This window comes from Hirundo rustica, chromosome 11 (genome assembly GCF_015227805.2).
Source record: "Hirundo rustica isolate bHirRus1 chromosome 11, bHirRus1.pri.v3, whole genome shotgun sequence".
NCBI lineage: Eukaryota > Metazoa > Chordata > Aves > Passeriformes > Hirundinidae > Hirundo > Hirundo rustica.
Window position 1 is genome coordinate 8,373,466 of NC_053460.1, and position 21,240 is coordinate 8,394,705.

The window sequence follows — 21,240 nt, forward strand, 5'->3', positions numbered from 1 at the left end:
ATTTCAAGAGCAAATTGCTACCATGGAACCAGACACTTGATGTTTCCCTGCTATAGCCCAACAAAGAAAGCTTGCTTTACTGACTCGGCTAATGACCAGCAAAGTCGCCTCACATGGATTAAAAAAGTAAAAAGGACAAAAGCTCCAGGATGAAAAATAACAATTTCCCTTGCCTGCTTTTGTGATCAAACAGTAGGGAATTCGCAGCAGAAAACTCTGCTTTGAAATAGAAAAATAATAGTAACAGTGAAAATAAATGACAAGGTCTTGGTTCTATTGAGCTTTAGTGAGCCTGAAAACCCACAAGTTTTGCTGCTGAAGAGTGTACGAGGATTCATTCAAAAGTCAATAACCAGCAGAAAGGGATTAGTGCCTTCCAATAACTGTCCTAACTACAAAGACAGTAAAAGGCTCAAGCAACATCCATTATCTTATCCCTTTATATAGGCTCATGGCCCTGAGCTTCACATGTACCATGTTCACTATTACGGCAACAAAGCAAATTTTATCAGAGCAAAACCAACAAATAATCAAACAGCACCGTTGGATAAAATCTGCCTTAGTACTTCATGAACTTGCGGTGCTGCTGCACCCCAACCCAGCTTTCCTGGACTGTGGGATATGTTTTTGCACAGCCTGATGGCATCTGCAGGTGTGCAGCAGACTCCTGCATGCAGGACTGTGCATGTTTCTCCTTCGGGACAGACTTCTCTTCCCGTTCCTGGACTGTCCAAAGTCTAGAACCTCTACACCTCAGCTAGGTGGGAGCAGACCAGGACACTATCAGTTTGTTCTGTACAGGCATTGAAAAACCAGGTGTGATAAGAGCTGTTTTCTCACATTTTGCAGCACCCACAAACAGATCTACTTAAAAGATTAATAATGTAAGAAATCAACTGGAAATGGAAAGTTCAATATCAGATGAAATCAGTTTGGCTATCTCTGACACAAAATATTTATCTACTAGGTTCTCATAGACATCACCTCTGAATCACTTATCTTAGCACAAATCTACAGTTGCAAGTTCTCTCATTTTGTGTTTGAAGTAACACTTCCATCTTGGGCAGCAAATGGCATTTTACTGCTGTTCCTTATGGCCGCTGCCCCTTCAGCTTTACTGTTGACATGCTTCTAGGATAAAAAAGAAAATTAAAAGTGATCTGCATGCTTACGCATTCTTCTCTTCATGCTAAAATTAATTCCTAGATTAAGACCTCAGAACACCTGGTGAACTGGTTGGTGGCACCTGGCCACTGGTTGGTGGCACCTGGCCCTCTGAATCTACCTTAGCAGCCACCCTAACAAGACAGCAACCTGAATTTAGTCTTGAGCATAACCAAGGCATGTGCCAGACCCTATGCTGAAGTGTGGTGCAGGCTTGCAGGGCACCTTTGTTCCTGAGGGCTGATCCGCAGACCAGCTGAACCTGGAGCCTTGCAGCAAGGATATGAAGCAGCATGGGGAAGGGCAGGTGGCTGCATGTAGCAAGCCCTGGATGGCTCTTGGAACCAGATGTCTGTTTATCTGGCAGAAAGAAAGTTCTGCTTCCCTTATTGGCTTGTGTCTTGGAGGAACTGCCCTACAAGCCGCTGGTCCAGAGCAGAGTCTGAGACTTAGGTCTCTTTACTCACTTCTTTGTTTGTATTTCCAAGACTTTTCTGGGAAGATCAAGTCCCTGAAGAACACTCCCCATGGGCCAGGTTGGGATGATTGCAACAAAATCACACAAGTCACACAAATCAGCAAACCACACAAAGCTAGGTCAATGCTTCTGTGACACCTCTGAGAAAACCTCCTCCTGGTTTCCACATGTACACTGCTGCTGGTTCAGTGTTTAATGCCAACACTGAATGCCTGGTTCTCTTGACTTAAGTGAATTCAGTGTAGACTGGTCACTGCTCCAAAGGCTTCTGGTGGTTTGTCCTTTGTTCATATGGCGTCTCTCAGAGGGGGGAACACACCATATGTGTGCAGTGTCTAGGAAGACATGAGGACACTACACCAGTTGGTTTCCACTTGAATGCAAACATGTCACAGGGGTTGTTACAAGGAGTTGTGTGATGCAGAGGTCAAACTGCTTTGGTGTCGACCAACAAGCAGCAGCCCTGTTTGCAGGGGTGTAGTGCAGCCTTGAAAACTAGCAAACAGTGGCTTTCAATGCAGTAGGGTAATTAATGTTCTGCAAACAGACTGGAGGAACCTCTTGAACTAAGGCAACCCACGGCAAGACAGATGACATCTCTAGATAAGAAGTTATGAATCTCAGGGAAGGGGTCTGGTGGAGATCTGTAAGCCTGAAAATTTTGAGTCCCTCTGTCCCTATCCCTGTGTTTTTGTGTTAGAAAAGGCAGAGTGGTTGGGAAAGACAGGAAGAGTCTAGATCCACCTTAAACACCACCAGAGAGATGCAGGCTAAAAGAAAAGATAAGCCCAACAAAGGCGCTTGCTGAAAAACCAACTATATCAACAAACCTCAGCTCCTGCAGCATGGTGACTATGCTGCCCAGTGACTCCTGCTCATAAAGGGCTGATTCTCCTCTCTTTCAGAAAACAATGTGTTCCACACACTGAAATAAATAACAGCCCCTCACCAAGGCCCCGGCAGTGTCAGGGGGTGTCAGGCTCTGCTCGGCGGATAACAAAGGCGTCAGCATGGAGCCAATCTCCTCCTGCCATCTCAGGCTGCCCTTGCTGCACTGAATGAAATTTTTCTCCTAATGGAAATGAAGAAAACCTCCAGTGCAGATAATCCTCTGTTATAATGGCCGTACATTTGGGAGAGGGGCCAAACAGTGTAAAGAACAAGCCAAATCTCTTTTACTTAAAGCCTGGCCTGAATGTGATAATGTAATGACTTTGGGATGTTTCAAATGCCATTCATTGGGATTGACTTAGCACATAGATGATATCAGCCAAAATAATTAAGAACAAGGAACTGAACAGATAGGATCAGCTGACTCCGCCTTCCCAATAAAGCTGGTATCCTTTTGCAAGTAGTGGAGAGGACTACTTGGTTTGAACACTGCTCAGTCAAACTAGCCAGCACCCTTTCACTACCATTGCACTTTGCTTTCTGTAGAAGGATCAGTAACTTTCGTCTTAAATACAGGCTGAAGTCCCAGGGACCCTCTTTGCAAAGGAAGAGTTCTTAGTTATTTTATGCCTAACTTCAGTCTGGCTACTGCTAATCACACTTTGCATTCAGAATCTGATCAGAATCCCATTAAAGTCCTTGGGAAGATTCATGCTCATTTCACTGGATGCTGGATCCATGAGTTTCTTTTAGCAATGTAAGTTTCCAAAAGCGTGGTAGCCTCAGCTGTTGTTTAGCTTCCTAGTATCTGTCATAGCTAACTATTATTTCTATTTTACAGAAATAAAACACAGCTCAAACTCCGATACTACATGCAAGCTTAAAATGGCTTTCAATTACTATTAGCAGGCTTTTAAATGGGATTGTGGTGACAACCCGAAAGAAGCAAAATACTTAGGGGAGAAATTAAGCTATTGGAATGACTGGTTATATTGAACATGCTCCTCACACAGCTGGCAAAGAGCAAAATAAAGCTGAAATAAATTGAGGACGACCACATTCTGGAGGAATGACAGTCTATCTTAAAAGAGAAAAGAACATTCAGCTTCTCTGCTAAAACAGCTTATGACACTGAGCATTTGGACACCTCTCCCACAAACCAGGAAATCAGTAGCAACCAAAACAACCACAATAGATCACTTTCTATATCCCATACCAGCATAACTGAGGGCAGAAGGTAAAATGAGTGCAAAATGCCACCATTCTGAATTTAATATATCCAATCAGCAACATTCTGATGGCTGCAAAGGATGGAAAGCAACAGGGGATTACATCCATCATCCATTTCAAGTCTTCCAGTTTGCAAATAACCTGACACCTTAAAAAAAAAAAAATCTAAAAAAAACCCCGCAAACCAAAACAAACAAACAAAACCAACCAACCAACCAAAAAACACTCATACATTAGACAAGCTTTGGAATGGTTACAAGGCCAAGATCTATTGTTCTGGTTGAATTTGTTACAAGCCCTGGGCATATCATAGAGGAATATCTGTATTTGAATGTTTTCATCTTCCTGGTCATCTAATTCAGCTCCTTCTAGGGAGGTAATTTATTTTCTTCACTGTCGCCTTCATTCACTAGATTTAGAGATGAAATCAAGATGCATCAGCAGCCTTGAGCAGGGTGTCAATGCTACTTTGAATTTTCCTTCTCTTCTGTTTAATTGAATTTTCATTTGTATCTCCTCAGTTATTTCCCCTCCAAGGCCTTTCCCCCTGCCTCCCCCCTTTTCTCCACTCATCCATATAGATCATACAAGCATTTCTGGCAAGCACCAGCTGCAGATACGACGAGTTCTTGGGCATCTTCTACTTTTAGAAAAGCCCCAAGAGCCCAAATAACACCAGTGCTTGTTCTGTAAAGTTTGAAGTCTGCTTTTCAGAAAGACCAGTCTCTTTATTAACTCCACTGCCCTCTCAAAGACACATGTAAGACATGCAGGGCTGCAGAGCTATGCAGTTGTCACTGCAGCAGACAAAAAGCCGTGTCTGGGTTTACAGTCTCTCTTTTGCTGGGTCAGCATAGACAAACAGGACTTTGCAGTAGCATTGAAGAGTTATTTCAAGATTTCTCCTCCACATTCCCCAAAAAGTGCCCTGAGCTCCTGACAGGCCAGCACTCTAAACAGAGTCTAGCCACAACCTCTCCACTTCCAATTTGTTTGCCATCAGGATAATATTTCTTTCAGCTTTGAGCCTACTTTATTAGACACAAATTCACTAAGAGGGATCTGAGACGTAACCTGTGAAATCTCCCACCTTGAACTCAAAGTGCTTCCTCCAACCATTTCCTTTCATTGTGAGGATTGAACAAATCCTGTCTGTGGTTGAGGATTGTCTCTCTTGCACTGGAAATCTTCAGTACAGGAAAACACACCAACTCCTCCATCCAAACTTTGGTACAAAGGCCAGAAAACAGACAGTTCCTCACAGAGATTCACAAGTCATACTTACTACTCCAGCTGAAAATGAAAAATGCTCTTTTGTGCAGAGAAGTGATTAGGAGAAGCCAAGAAAATTTCCGACAAAATTATCAGGCCACTGGAGAAAGTTATTTAATGCAAAAACTACCTGCAGTTGAGCGATATACAATTCATATAACAATTTAAATACTCGTGTCTAAGTCATTTACAAGTAAACCATGCAGAACACTGAGGAATATGTAATCTAATGGAATTCTGCATTAGGACAGAGATGGACAAAATGAACTTTCCATGATCTACTCCATCACTCACTGGTATAATTTCTGCTTGTAATTCTTTGTTCTGAAGCTGTTTACCATTTTTTCTATGACAAAGGCAACTTCCATCAATGAGTTCTTCAATGTGGAATTCCTGGCTCATTATCAGAGGAAACAGAGATTCTCATTTGAATATTCACTTTTCTTGCTCTAGTACATGGTACCTGATCCATCACTGAAAAGTTGACATTGTCTTTGGCACTGATGCTCTATTCTATCTGACATAACCTAAGAGATATTCAGGGTATGTTTTGCTACTCAGTGAAAAACTACAGCACTTCAGTCATTAATAATTAAGTGTGAGTTTGCAATTGGATATAAGATCTGTTTCTGTACCTATGTAGGTTTGCATTTATTTTTACACTCATCACACTGCTGTTAAATATATACTGCAGGAGCTTTGGGTAAATGGTCAAGTGTCTTTCCACTTACGGTAAGGACCACTACTTGCAATAATATGTGATAAGGAGGTCTTCTAGGAGATAATAAATCAGAGATTAAAGAAAGCTTATTTGTAACTGAAGTTGAATTGAATCAGTTTCTCTCCTTTCCCCCCATGTTTTGATGTTGGTTATGGAAGGATGCGTTTTAAAAATGAAAAGCACGTTGTATCATTAGCTTATAGAATTTTGTCTTTTAGCTTATAGAGTTTTGAATCCTGCTTCTTCAGCCTCATTTAGGAAGTTAGTCTTTGAGTCTTACCACGAAAAGAGAGCTTGCTAGGATCTCTCTTACTGGCAATCTCTTACGGTCACATCCTACACTGCAAATGGGGGGTTGCCATTTCTGCTGCCAGATTTTGCCCTTCTTAACAGCTCTGACAGCTCTGATCCTCTTACTCTTGGCACTTGCTTTGAGCAAGGTTCACAAAAAGATGTCAGTGTCCAGTCCATGTATTTTTGTATCAAGCTGCTGTCAGTCTTCCGGACGACTGCTTAGCAAACAACCTCATTTTGTTATCCAATGCCCGAACTTGATCATGATTCCTTGTTTGACTCCTACTTCAGAAGATCAACCTCTGCCCCTTTCTGCCTCTTTTTTGCTATCTACACTTAAGCTCTTGCCTGGTGGTGTCAAACCCCTGCCAGGCTGGCTGTTTCTCTCCAGAATGTTTGTAAGTGATGTTACAAGTAAACAAAACAAGTATTTAGGGCCTTATTTTCTATTTCCTTGGGGGATAATGCAGGAACGCAGTTGAAGCCGGTTACTACTGCAAAAGGCAATGGGAGCGGTGAATTGTTCAAATTCAGAAGCAAGTGGGGCTTCAAAGGACACTAAACAGCCTGGTGTGCTTTCTTGGTTTTTCCTAAGTTCCTTAACATATGGCATCTTCTTTTAGGGAAAAGGGTGTTTAAGTGGAAAGCCTTCTTTTAAGGAAAAGAGGAAACACAAAACTTACAGAGGAAGGGGATAGAGCAGGCTCCTTCTGGAGCTTTTGAGAAACTATGAATGTGAAAAATACCTTTCACAAGGAAGATTTTCTAGCCTGGTTTATTTACAGTAAGAGCACAAAAGAAAGGTGTCCTAATGAAGCTGTGAACTGGTGAGTCCTTGTGAGGCCAGGGGAGCACTGGGATAGATCACTGTCTGAATGGGAGATGCGGGAAGATGCAATTCCATATCTCCCTTCAAAAGGCAGCAGGGACCAATGCAAACTGCCTTGCGCACCAAGGTTAGGGTAACCACATCAATGATAGGCTTTTAATGCAGGCTTCAAAATTTGCTCACAATAACATGGAATTTGAAAATGTTGTTCAGCACTCCTTTAATCAGGATTCTGTAGCATTTTGGCACCTCAAGAGGGAAAGTTACCTTATATATGACAGAGACTCTGTCTAAGGCTGAGGGAAAATAGAAGAGAGAAATCTCCAAAGCCCAGGATGACTAAAGCTTGTTACAAAACCAGAGCAATCATTCTAGGGTGAAGCAAACCTGACCTTTGCATTAAAAATGTAAATGTGATTGAAACAGCATAACCAGATTAAATGGATTTGACCTCTAGAAGCATGAAAGATGGTCTAAATACAGTGAAACAGCAACAAATGGCAGCACTTTCCTTTTCCTTTTTGCAAACTGCGTTATGCATCACAAGAAATTTATTTAAAACAACACAGTAATTTCAAGACAGTGAGAGATTTGCATTTCTTTTACAAGAACTCATAGAGAAAATAAGGCTGGGTTGGGAAAAAACACCCATCATTTAAACGCCTAAAGGTACAGAAGAACTTAGAAAATACTTTTCAATCTTGAATATGACTGATTCACCCTCAAAAATTAAGCCCTAGCACACAGAACTAGCCAGGGGTGACTGAATCCTTCAATACAAGACCACATCTCAACCTTCAGTACACTGCTGCCTTAAGGGAGCATTTGACGGACATTTCTTTCTGAGTTTTTGGGATTTTTTTATTTTGAGTTATGTTAACTCTCATCAGTGCCACAGTTTGGTTCACTACACTGCCATACATCACCATACAAGTGCCACCATACCACCATAGCTGGTAGAGACAGACACCACCAACAAAATGATATGTTAGTCAAACCTCAGCTTGAGATTTCAGAAGGCTGCCAGTAAAATGCTGTATGGAATAAATCCAAGAAGACAACACTCAGAAGCAAAGAAACAAACCAAAGTGGTGTGAAGGGGAATTAGGAATGATAACCAAACAGTCCCAGCTAAGCCTGGCTTTTTATGTACTCGCAGGGAAAATTCTGCTAGTGCTGTGCAACACTGTCCCTCTGGTTTCCAGAGAGGTAGATCTTCAGTCAATATTGACATTAGGAACATTGAATAAGGAGTCTAATTTGGATTTTCTTATCATTGAATAACTTGGGGTAGAGGTCGCTGTCCAGAGCAGAGCTACCATCTCATGTAGGCCAGGTTGCACAGGTCCTTGTTCTGTTGAGTTTTGAAAATCTTCAGGGATGATGACTCGCCCCTTTCCTGGGTGCAGTTGCACTTTTGCATCAACCTCCCCACTAAACATTTTTTCCTTCTACATATTCCATCTTAATTTCCATGAAATGATTCTATGTTGTCTCTCATCCTTTCACTGTGTATCTCTAAGAAGAATCTGGCTTCACCTTATCTCTGGCCCTCTTTGGGTGGTGGAAAAGAGCAGCAAGGTCTTCCTCAGCTTTCTCTTCTTCAGCTCCCTCAGCCCCCCTTTACTTGACCTGTGCACCAGTCCCAAATACCTTGGAGGGCCCACATTATCAGTGATTCACCCCTTCATTTAGGAGATCCAAAACTGAACATGACATTTCAGATGCTGCTTTGTGAGCACCAAGTGAGGGGGGAACAGGAAGATTCAGTTCCAGATGATTTCACACAACCTCATTTCTTGAAGTCATTAAGTACATATAAAATGCTACAATTAAACCTGCTCTTCCTAAAACCAGTGTTTTCTCCTTCTCCTTATACAAGTAACATGGCAGAGAAGTGTAACTGAAATAAATTTGAAAGCTGGTACCTGAGAGCTCCTGTGGGAAAAGAGAAATGTATGTGGCCTCAAAAAGCCCACAACACAAGAATAATTTTTCCCCTCATCTTTTATTTTCCAAAAGATGTAAGAAACAGAATAATATTTGGACAATGGTTAGATACACAGAGTGACACTAAAACTGGGTGGCAATCAGCACCAGCAGAGATGATGTGGTCTTCAGCAAGGCTCAGGTGTTAACCCAGTTCTGTTGATGTTGATGTGCACAGTGTTAGAAAACTCATTTGTTCTGGGGTTTGGGGTCGAAGCACAAATGAAATGTGAGTTACCTCCTATTCTTAACCACATACACATTAGCTGCAGTTTTAATTTGGAAGCCCTGTAAGTCCTGTGGCCTCACTGCAGCAGTGCTGAGCTGTACAGTTGTCACACAGCTGTGAAAACCGAGTTAAGCAGGGAGTGAGTCTTCCGGAGGATCCAGACAATTGTTCTGCTGAATGAGGAGGATTCTCCTGGAGAACAGACTGAGCAAGATGTGCCTGAGAGCTTCAGACAAGTTCTGGCCTGGACCAGTGTGTGCCCAAGTTAGTGGGGGAGCCACTAAAAATGTTATGATCTAGGTTCTTTTAAAAATCTCAGTATATTTGTCCAGTTACTTTAGAATTCAAATACACTGCTTTGGCTGGATTTGTATCATTATTATGGACACTTTGTAAGAATTTTTTTCCAATTTTTAAACTGGAAACTCCAAAAACCTATTTCGAAGACCATGAAGGAGTAGTGAATAAAACCAGAATTTAAATTTAATCCTGTATATTGTGTATCTGTTTATGCCAGAAGGTCTTACCTATTTGTTTGATCATAGATGGGGAAATTAGTACTATTTGATCTCACTGATTGGAACTAAAAGTACCAGTGTAATAGTTAATTTCCATGCTCTGTCATGTAGGAAAAACTTTATAATTTGTTCTGCTAAATATGAATTTAAAATAAAGAGATTTCTTGAAAGCATCCAGAAACAGAAGTAATAGATAAGTAAAAACTTAGAAAAAAAGGCTAGATTCTGAATTACTTACTGAAGCATAATTAAAATTACCTAATCACTATTTTTTTACCATTTATGGGCTCTCTTAGTGTTTCTTTCCTCTTCACATGTTTGTTGTTGTTGAATGATTTTAATAATTAGCTATGCTGAAAGACACTGAACAAACATCAGTATCACCACAGAAGATACCAAGATTTTGATTTGCTATCAGTACCTGGATGCCCCAGTGCCAACACTGGATTTCCTCTTTCGTGCACATCCCACTTTACTGCAAAGGTAAGACCTGGCTGGTCCCAGCAACCTGCTTCAGGGGAATTCTAATTAAGCACAAGGCTGTTGCCAGGATGAAGATATTGGGGGCCTTCCTCTTTTCTAATGTGACCCTGATGCCATCAGTCAGTGCTGGAGAAATGCCAACCCTGGAGCTGGGATTTGGCACCGAACTCTCCTGTTCCTCCTTACCAGTGTTTCACAAGGGCTCAGGGCAGGCAGAGAGATGCAGATAACAAACCATGACCATCAGCTCATGTATCTACCATCTAAACATCTTAAATGCACACATTGAGCAGCCTCAGGTTTCCTGCTGAAGAACAGGCTGGACAGAAACCAACAGTAACAAGTTGATACAGCACTGTGGCTTTTTTCCTGAGCTGTAAAAGCAGGAGGATATAAATTTATTGTACAGCTAAATTGAGGAAAACAAGGGCGTGCTACTAGGAGCTTTCTGCTTTATTAAGTAAACATCTTCTCATTCATGGGGAAAATTTTTTCCAATTTGGCTAAATAATTAATCACCAAAGAGTGACTCGTGATTAATGAACACGGTGATGACTTTCTGAGGTGTATGTTCATCACGACAATTTTCTTTCATCCCAGTGATTTGTGCTGGTGTTACTGACAAAATGTGATGATAAAGGCTCTGCAGTATCTGTGGTGGGGGAAAAGTTATTCCAATTATAAAAATCTGTCCATTTTAGAACTTACAGGGGGTGAGATGAGGTCCCAATCTAACTTCGGGAAGGAGCACCTATCGCCTGGGCAGCACTGCACCAGCCTGGCAATGAGTAACTAATTTCTAATTCACAAGGGCCCTGTAGTAAGAGCTCTCTTTGGCCAGTGGAAAGAGCTGGTTTATCTGCAACAAGCTAAACCACTCTGTAACCACCCCTGTAACACCCTTTCGCACTGCTTATAGATGTAAAGAGGCTGTGAGTAAATAAAAACAGATTCCCAAAATATACTGAATCAAGTACTCAGTTCTGCTCTACTTAAGAAGCCAAGCTGATTGCGTTACATTTAAAAATCATTATGGGGATGGTATTTCCCTCCTGTGGATGAAGCTGAGCAGAAACCTTCATGCTGTGGAGGAGCACGTGCCCTGCCATGTCAACAGGAGACATGACAAATTCACACAGCCTTATCTATTGCAATCTGAAATTAGGGCGTGCAGATCCACATTGTGGTGCCCTGGAAGTAATTTAAGATCTCACCATGAATTTTGGAGAGACCCAGAGCTGGTCTGCACCAGTTCCACACAAAATTCCTCCAGAAATATAAACATGGGACTATTTCATTGAGAGGCATCAAAATGAGATATCCTCCCTCCTTTGCTATAAAGGCAGGAGCTGGATTAGAGCAAAGGCCAGCTGTAATAAATAAGGAACACTGTACTGGCAGCGAGGAAACATCTCTATATCACTGTGAGATAGTGCACACCACAGCTCTAGAAATACACCTGTAAAACTTCTCATTTGCTACCTAGGTAATTCTGCTTAACACCCATTTTGTGCACTCAAGCCTTTCCTATACACTTTTATTTAATGCTTTAAAACTGGAGCTACTTACTCCAATCAGCTCTAAGAGGGTGAGGATAACCCACAAAATTCTGCTAGGAGGTAGAATACATTTTTATCATTTAAGTGGTGTTTTCCTCAATAGAGGCCCATTCTGATCTCATTCCCTTCTGTAATTATTTCCAGCTGATTCAGAAATACTCTAAGTCTTGTACCAGACTGTTATGGTGTGTGCAAGTTGCTGTCGATTATGCTCTTGTAGACAAGAGCATTTAATACAAGTCTGAAGTTGCTGGAATCTCAAAGCATGTTGACTCACTGCTCTGCCTTTCAGACTGTTTTAAGCACTTGGGGAGTTATGTTTCAGAGGAGAGACATGCACAGAGATGAAATGTCCATTGCCAGCCTCCCTGCAAAGGTGTAAGACTGGGGTCATGAATTCTCTAAAGAGAACATTTTCTCTTGGACAAGTGAAAGGCTGCTGAACCACTCAGCTGAAGACTACCTTCATGGCCTCCCAGTGGAAACATGGATCTCCCCATTCCTATGCTAAGTAGCCTGACACACGCCAGAGAGAAGAAAATCCCTTTCCTTGTTATCAAACCCTCTATTTCCTACCAGCATTGGATCCTGCTTCTGCTGAAGCCTGCTCCCAGTTTTCCTGGAACACCTCAGTTCTAAACAGTCAGTCAAGAGCTCTGGGCTTTGTCAGAGATCATGCCTCAAAGCACTTACTAGGATCAGCATCTCCCAACCTTTTCCCGTAAGCAGCTCCTGCAACATGAACCAGCAGAATTTCTGCTGAAAGACTACACAAGTTGTCCTGTAACAAATAAAACAGATGATAAATTGTCTTTGGCTCCTGAGGACAGGAGACCCCAGAGATGGGCCTGATGGGGAGAGGAGGGATATTAACAACCATGGCCCAAACTCTTTATATTGCAGGAGGACCCCGGGTTACCAATCCCTCTTGTCTCTCTCTCAAGCTGGTGTATTCCAGCTCCTTTGTTTTAAGCTTACACATTTTATACTCAGATAAAAGGTTTGCTGATGAACTGAAATAATTTTTGGTGACCAAGCAAAGTAGGACATGCATAAGAATAAAAACCAAGTAATTTCCAATTTGCCAGTCCTTCCCTTTCAATGTCAAAAACTTTATTGGTTAGCAATTGGAAAATAGGTGTGATGTCAGAAACTGCAGTTTCCTGGGCTCCCTTCTGAGGGCATTCCTCAGTTCTTTCTCAATTAATGTGAAAGCTGGGGAGAGTAAGCATTTTTATTGGTAAGCTAAGAAATGCCTCCATCAAGAGATTTATTTTAGTATCACAGTAAGTACACAATGATTGAATTTTGGATTAAAATACTTTTTTCTCAGCACTAGAAAACCATCAGTTCCTTTCCTTTGTGTTACTCTAACATTTTTCAGCCTTTTGCCTTTTCTGATTTTAGGCAGATCCCTAAGAGCATCTTATAATCAGGACTGTAATCCTCCAACCTCCTGTTACATCCGTCATTTTCCTGAATGGTCTTAAAAATAAAACGAGAATGATTCAACTAACAGTTTAGGGGGGTTTTTACATTAGGCAGAGCATTTCTTCGGCATTAGAAAAACATGGCACAAATCATTAGTATTTCCCTCTATGAATAAAAGAAAAAAAAACTAAGGCAAGAAAAATGGCTGTAGGTTTAATGTGCCAATGACTTCCAGATATTTTTATTTCCTGGTTTTGGTTTTCTGAATGAAACTTTCCAACATCCTGGATCCCACCAAGTGTCACACAAACATTTGAGATTCATCACATCTCATAAAACCTACAGATTGAACAGACAACATCGTCAGTGTAGGAAGAACTTGGCCCAAAGTCCAGTGAGCTCAAAGAGAGGATTTGGGGTCAGTAGCATTCCAGTCATTTGAAATAAGTGAGGTTGCTGGTCTTAATATCGCCAGTGCTAAAAGGTATCAAGTTTCAAAAGTAACCAGTCAATTGAGATGTATTTGGTTTCCTCATCTTCATTTGGGATGTTTTTTATTTTGTTCCAAATTCTTGAGCCCCCAGGATAGAATGAGTAATTTATTTTTTAACTTTTCTCTGAAGTGAGGAGAGCTGGAAGTTTTCTTTCAAAAACAAAATACACATCTAAGCAAAGACCAGAGCTGAAACCAGAGCTGATCCAGTCATCATGTGAGTCCAGGCTCCACAGAAGTAATTTTAGGCTCTACATAAACCCACAAATATCAGGAGATTTGCAATAGCACCAGGAAAAGTGACTAGACTCTTAAACACCCTGGCCACTTGAATTTGAGGTTTTGGCAATTCTCACCTGCTGGAGCTCCTCTTTGAACCAATGTAATAAATAAAGGACCAAATCTCATCTTTCACACTCAGTTGCACTCAGGGTGTAACCATGGAGTCCAGAGTGTAGAGGACAGGTCTGTCCGTGCACTATGTATGGCTACTGCCTCATTGGAAAAGCTTTGTGACTTCCTCACTACACGAACAGGAGTTCGCAAAATTGAGCTCTTGGACCCTGCACTTGTACCAGGCTTTCTGGCTACACATCCACCAGCTTTCAACACTCAGTTGTGATTTTGTATCCTGCAGATCCAGGAGAAACCAAGGGGGCTTGATACTTGCAGAGGCAGGCTGTAACTCTGAAAGGGGACTGAAGAAAACGAGGTAATTACAAGTGTGAGAAACATTCCTGACTGCCGGGCTCTTACTCTCCGGCAACCTGCTCTTGCCTTGGCCATCAGTGAAGCACTTGTCATTTCACTCTTTCTCTTGACCAGATTAAACAGAAGAGCCAAACACTGCCTTGACCTCCATTATTTGTCTCTTTTTCATTCTTCACTCATTTTGATTATCTTCCCATATTCCCCAGGTAAGCACCCTGGAGAACTCACATCAGGTATGAAGCTGTATGCCAGACAAATGGGAAAGGACAGACTGAAGAGAAAAACCACAACCTTCTTTCATTTGTTATCTATTTCATTTGTCAGTCTAATGTCTCTTACAACTTCTGGGTTAGCCAAGCCATAAAACAAAACAGATCCCTGGTTACATTTGTGCAGCAGATTTGTCTCTTTCTTCAGAGCTCATTAAAACAACTGCTTTCATCTCATTAGATTGCTAAAACATTTCCAACAGGACTAGATGTGTCATGTCAGAATATGACAGGCAAATTTCTTTTAAGGCTTTAAAACTGGGTTGGAAGAGGAGAAGCTATGCAGTTCACTGTTGTCACTGAAAGATATTTTTACTTTTATGAGTCCCTACAACAAGAAACAAATTAAGAACTGTCAAGGAAAAAGAAAAAAACACAAACCCGAAACGTATTCCATCTTGCCTCCTGATATTGTTACTGCTTTTTTCTGAAATCTCCCTCAGTCTAACAACAAGAGCCTTAAATATAAAAGAAGGAACTGTGGTTGTTAATGTCTTGGCACAATTAAAAATCCAAGAGGAAGGAAATAAATGCTGAAAACTTTATTACCCTTTGCAACTACAAGCCAAAATAAACAGCCTCACTTTTCTCTGTTCCTAGTTCTTCTTCTTCTTGCCTGGTTCAGGGGCAATCTCCCTGTGCTGTGCCACTGCAGAGTGTGGAACATGACACCCACAGCATGCAGGGATACGAGAAAGCATCTCTGAAGGCAGGGAAAAAAGTTGTAGTCAGGGGGGAGCCCCCTCCTACAGCAGCCTCCACTGGCATGATCTCTGACACCCTAGCAGGAGACCCTGCCTTGCTCAGGGCAGGTAGCACACTGCCCACCTGCCATCCCAACATCCCAGAGCTGCCCCAGCAGCAGTTTGCTACTGGTTTCACTGCGGGTTCCACCCTCAGAACAGCCCCACTGGAGCCTCCTTCCTGCTGGGGTCCGTGTGCCACGTGCACGGTGCCAAATCCACACCCAGGGCAAAGTGCACTGGGGCAGGTCTTGGGGGAACGACACAACTTCATTGGGAAGGCTGCAGCTCTTTAACCTGCTTATTGAAATCCTGTTCAAACACCGCCCAGGTGCAGCCTGTCACTGCCCTACTTTGGGCTTTAAATCACAGAAATCCTGGAAAACAGCAGGAGACAAGTAAGGATGAGGATGGCTCGGCCTGACCTGGTGCTCCAGTGAGGTTTGTGCCTCTGGGATGCCAGCTCACACCATGATCAAACAGTTCCCAGATGGAAGCAGAGCCGAGTGGGGCTCTGCACCCAGCGCCACAGGGCAGAGGAGCTGTGCTGGGGAGTGGGACAGACCATCAAGACGCAGTTTGCAACCCTGTCCCTGGGAAGATGCTGCAGAGGCGAAGAAACTCTGTGCTGTTAGCCCCTGTGGGGTGAAGTATTCCTGGGGGAAGGGGCTACAAGTGTGAAATCACTATGGATTTGAGACACAGACATGCAGCAAAGAGCACTCAAGTGGGTGTTCACAAGACATCATTTCATTTCAATGGCATTTGGCATCAAATTGCTGTAAAACCAGTGGGCGGGGACTGCTTCTCACTGAAGAAGTTCATTAGATTATAAGTAATTTGGTTACACAGAGAGCAAGTAGAACCTGGGGCTGTTTTGAGGGGCTTTTTGAAAAAGGTCAGAACAATATATCAGCCGGCTGTTGGGACTGATGGCTGTTGGGGAGGAGATAGTAGATATTTCAAGATAAGCACTGTACACGGGTGTATTTTTCTCCTGATTGTATATTTCCATCCTTCTCATACTTAACATAAAAACATTTTGTGAAAACTGGCACAACAGAGAAGCCTATCAACTGAGATACTACCAGCACTTCTGGTGAAGTGGCACATAGCTGCTCTGGAGGACATGTAGGGCTGGAAGCTCTGGCATCTTGTGAAAGGGAGCTGGAGCCAGCTCTCTGCACCCAGCTCAGCAGGGGAGAGAAGCTGCTGCTTCTGCAAAAGCAAAATCCAAAACCAAATCCCAAGCTCCAAGATTTTTCCTATGGGCAAGTGAAGCCATATCTGCTCTGGAATGCCACACCTATCACTAACCCCATGTTTGGGAAGGTGAAATATTGCCCTGGCTCATCATCCAGAACGGTGGCTGCTGAGTAGGTGGCAGGGCCTTGTTTTTGAAGCCATGCCAGCTAACTCAGCCTCTCTGCGTAAGCACAATTGAACACTGAATTCCCTGGAAGCCTTGTGCTGATGGCAGTGGGTGGTGTCCCCACCCAAGCAGTCCAACCCTGCTCACCACTGGACCATTGCATGGATTTAAGTGTTCCTGCTAAGCAGTAAGAGATGGAGATATGCTCGGTGACCTGCTCCGCTGGGGATTTTGATGAACTAGCACATTTACCAGAGTTTTAAGTCCCCACAAAAATATCCTAGAATAGCATCAGTCTCAATTTCATGCTGCAATCCAGGTATTACAGAAAAGAAGACTGTAAGTTTCAAATTCTACATGCGCTCGACACTTATTTGAATATATAAGATCTAAAAAATGTTAGCATTGATTGCACTCCTACATTGTGGATTTACTGAGATAAGGTGGTGTGAGTGGAAGATGAATTTCTCTTGTCTGGTAACTCTCACCTTCTAGCTTGGGTTTTAAAGGAAAGCCCCAGCCCTGCTTGATTACAGATAGTTTTTAGATTAAGCTGAGTGAAAACAGAATCTGGTCACAGCCTGATTCTGAATGCTGGAGTTTCATTGGCTTGCATGGCACAATCACGCCTTTCAGGACTGTTCCTCTGACTAGCAGCTCTGACCCTTCATTTTGAGGCATGGGTAAAAGTATCTGGACTGCAGGACTGGTTGTGGAAAAAATACAGCCAAATTAATCAGTCAAGGTGGAGTAGAAAAAGTGCAAGGCTTAAGGATGTCAGAACAACCATGGGTGCTAAGAAAAGTGTCATTCCTATCCTGTACTGCCAGTGTTCAAGATGTACATTCCAGACTCCAGTTCCACCTCTCTGTCATTCACCAGTACCTCTTTTTTGTTTGATAACCCCCCACTCACCAGCTAAAAGGTATCTCCAAATATTTCACTAAAAAATTCTGAATTAAATTTACAAATCCTTATCTCCATCCTGGCTACACTCTTAAATTACTGTAATTTCTACTTCTTCTCCTGCTACCTAACATTTCAAGGATTAACTGAGCAGTGTGTAACCTCTTCTAGTCCTATGTAACAATGTCTTCTCTCTGTTCCTTTGTCTTAGCGTTCTCCAATCTGTCTTTAGATTCCTGTGCTTGTTTTCAAGGCAATATCCAAGTGTGAAGCTGCTTTAGCCGTTCATGAGGATGAGATTTATTATCTAGAAGCACACCAATAATACAGTATTAAAAAAATAGCAGCCTCTTTCATCAAAATCTAATGAACATGCGATTTAATCTTTATTAAGAATTCATTAGGTTCTCAGCAAGCCTGTCTAATGGAGCTTGACCAGGTGAAATGCTAATGCCTACATTATATTCAAATTAATTTTCAGCAATGTTAGTTTCCCCGCGTTGTTCCCTGCACACCCCTCTCCCCAGCACCCGCGGCTGCGCGGCTCTCTCCAGATGCTGCTGCCGTGCTCATAGCAACACCGCTGTCCCCACCCCAGCCTCCGCACACTTCGCTGGAGTTTCCACACTCACAGATGCCTCCCAATTTCCAACACTGTAAGCCCATCCACCATAGCAGCTTACCTGACATTTTCACATCAGGTACAAAGCCTTGCATGCCTTACTTTGAGTGATTTTCATTAAATATGTGTGTGTGTGTGTGTGTGTGTATACACATATATATACACACAAAATGGGTATATTTGTCCTCAATATACCAACCTAGTCCAGCAAACAGGTTATTATCTTGATGTGATTTGCTTCAGAAAACAAGAGCTCTGCTCTTCGGAAAAGAAGAGTGATTGTACACTTATTGTATAGCCAGTGTGGTCACTGCCTGCCCTCCTGCCTATGGGCTTTAAATGTACACTTTGCTGTTGTAGCTCCTACAGCCTCTCCCTTCAACCAAAACCCATCGCCCGCCATTCCAACATGCTTCTGCAGAAACAGTTCCTAGAGATTAAATAATTTATTGGTGTTCATCTGCAGAGACATGTCTCCTGATCCACCTTTTACACACAAACAAGAGCAAACCAAACCAACCCACCCCAGACCCAAATCAAACCGTGGGGGTGAAAGGGGGGAAAGCCCCCTCCCTTTCAAACAGTGAAAGGGGATAATCAGAGCCTCTATAGAAGCAGGGTACACAAACGTCTGTGGGAAAAGCCACAGACACCGCTGTGCACTGGAGGCGAGTCTCCTCGCAGCGAGACCTCCCAGCCCCGCAGAGCCTTGGGAAAAGCACTGCCTCAGGCAGGGATGATGGTTTCATTGAACCCCCGAGGGGTGGGCACAGCGGCCACAGAGTTGATACAGAAATATCCGGGTCACCTGCTAAGCCACCCTGCCTGGAGGGGAGCTGGGCTGAAGGCCCAGATCTGCTCCTGTGGTGCACGCACATGCACACCCACATTCACACACACACACACACGCACGCTCACACATATGCACACCCGGCGCGGCTACGGGAGCTCAAGGCAGCAGCTTGCGAGGGGCGCGGGCCCCTCTGGTTATTCCGGAGCCCCTTAGGCTTCTCCCCGACCCCTCGGGAGGCAGCCGAGCGCGGCGCGGCCGCCGCCGGGAGGAGCCGCGCCGTGCCGGAGAGGCCCCGCCGCCGGTTCGAGCCCCCGCCGGGCGCTGTCCAGCGCGAACCGCCTGAACGCCGCGCCGGGACCCGCCCGTCGGCCCGCGCAGCGCCCGATCCCCGCACGCCGCTCCCCGCGTCCCATCCGCACCCATCTCTGAGCCTTTTCCCCTCGCTAAGCAACCCCGGTCCCGGGGGGGGCCCCTCCCAGCCACGGGTCCCTCTGCAACCACCAGCATCGCAAAGCGGCAACAGCTCCCAGCTGAAATCCAGACCCTGAACCAGCGCCCAGGCTCATTCTGTGATGGCGCCCGCCTCCAACCAGCCCGTCATGTTTGTAGCGATGGGAGAACGGGGTATTTCATTGTATTTAGGAAAAAAAAAAAAAAAAAAAAAAAAAAAAAAAAAAAAAAAAAAAAAGGTGGAGGCAGAATAGTCGCACCACGGGTGTACCTCCATCCCTATTAGCCTTCCCTGCACCTGCTTTCCTACACGAGTGATAAACACGGGTGTATTTACACGAACCAGGGGGATGCTTGGAAGAGACCTTGCGGTGGGGCTGATTTTCACTGCTGCTTATTACACGGTTACATCTAATTAAACACAGGAAGAGGGTGTGGGAAGCCCCAGCGAGGAGCGGCGCCGAGTACCACAGGGAGACCCGGATCCCAGAGCAGGAAAGGTTTGAATGAGATGAGCGGCCAAGCTCGTCGTTCATTAATTAAAAGGAGAAGGTACAAGCTCAATAAAAGGGGCTTTCAGTGATAGAGAGCCTTGGTTTAAACCCGCAGAGCCGGCAGATAACAGCCCGACATTAAGCTTAACTGACAGCGGTTCGCTCCACGGGGCCATCTGCGCGGAAGGGGAAGGTGGGCTGCCGGCCTCCCTGCACCGCCGCCGGGGGCGAGGCCGCGGGGCGACGCTTCAGCACCAGCGGGCCCTGGACAGCGCCGGGAGCGGCGGCGGCCCCGCCGCGCTGTGCCTGCGCGGTCCCCTCAGGTAAACATGGCGCCCGCGGCCCTCGCTCACCTCCGCGAGCCCCCGCCCCGCTCTCCCGCTCCGCACCGCCGCTCACTCGCTCCCCCCGCGGGACTTACTTCATTTGCTTCACGATGGTGCTTTTTCCCGACTCTCCGGCTCCTGTTGGAAGAGAAACGAGGTGGGATAAGCGCGAGGGAGGAGGAGGGGGGCGATGGGGGGGCGACCGGCGGGTTCTCACCGAGCAGGAGGAGTTTCACGTCTTTGGCCGCGCTGATCCCGTCCTCCTTCAGGTTCTTCTCGATGGCCTTGCTCCGCTCCAGGGCGGCTCTTTCCTCAGCGCTCAGGGTACATCCCATGGCGGCGATGAAAATTTAAAAAATAAAATAAAAAAAAATTAAAAAAAAAAAAGGGGGGGGGGAGGGGGGGATGCAGCCCCCGCCGCCTCGGCTGGCTCCCGCGGGCAGAGAGGAGGAGGCGGCCGGGGGGCAATAAAAGAATTAAAGCAAATGGCCGTGAGGCTCCGGGTAGCGCAGCGCCTCCGCGGCGGGGCTCCCGGCTCCCTCCTGCCCCTCTCTCCCCGCGCCCGAGCGCTCAGTGCATCCAGCGGGGCTGCAGCGGGCACGGCGAGCTCTTCCCGGCCGGGAGGCGGAGGCGGAGGAGGAGGTGGAGGAGAAGGAGGAGGAAGCGGGTTGGCGGCGGGGGAGGGTCCGTCCCTCTCCCGTGCTCCCGGCTGTCGCTGTCCCCTCCTCGGCGGGCGGCGGCGGAGCCGAATGGAGGCGCGGGAGCGGCGGCGGGCGGGCGGGAGGGAGAGAGGGAGGAGGGAGCGCGGGGGCGCGCCGGGCTGCGCGCTCCCGCCGGCCTCGCCCGTGACGCGCGCGGCTCGCGCATGCTCGGGGCGGCCCCGCCCGGCCCCGCTCCCGCTGCCCGCGGCGGGGGCCGCCCGCTCTGCACGGACCGAGGTGGGGTCCCGGTGCCCGTCCCCTCGCCCCGGGCT

General features: G+C 45.0%; 1 protein-coding gene across 2 annotated transcripts in view; it reads right to left on the minus strand.

The window, feature by feature from the left end:
- The window catches only part of GNAO1 (G protein subunit alpha o1), a 142,576-nt gene extending 121,550 nt beyond the window's left edge, over window positions 1-21,026 (minus strand). The window contains exons 1-2 of one of the 2 annotated variants that reach the window (XM_040075015.2): window positions 20,485-21,022; window positions 20,363-20,405 (exon numbers count right to left, since the gene is read on the minus strand). In XM_040075015.2, coding sequence (XP_039930949.1) covers window positions 20,363-20,405; window positions 20,485-20,602 — 161 coding nt within the window. In that variant the 5' untranslated portion in view covers window positions 20,603-21,022. Of the gene's footprint in view, window positions 1-20,362; window positions 20,406-20,484 lie in introns of both variants that reach the window. The other variant, XM_040075016.2, reaches the window with a different exon arrangement.
- Between the last annotated feature and the right edge of the window lie 214 nt (window positions 21,027-21,240).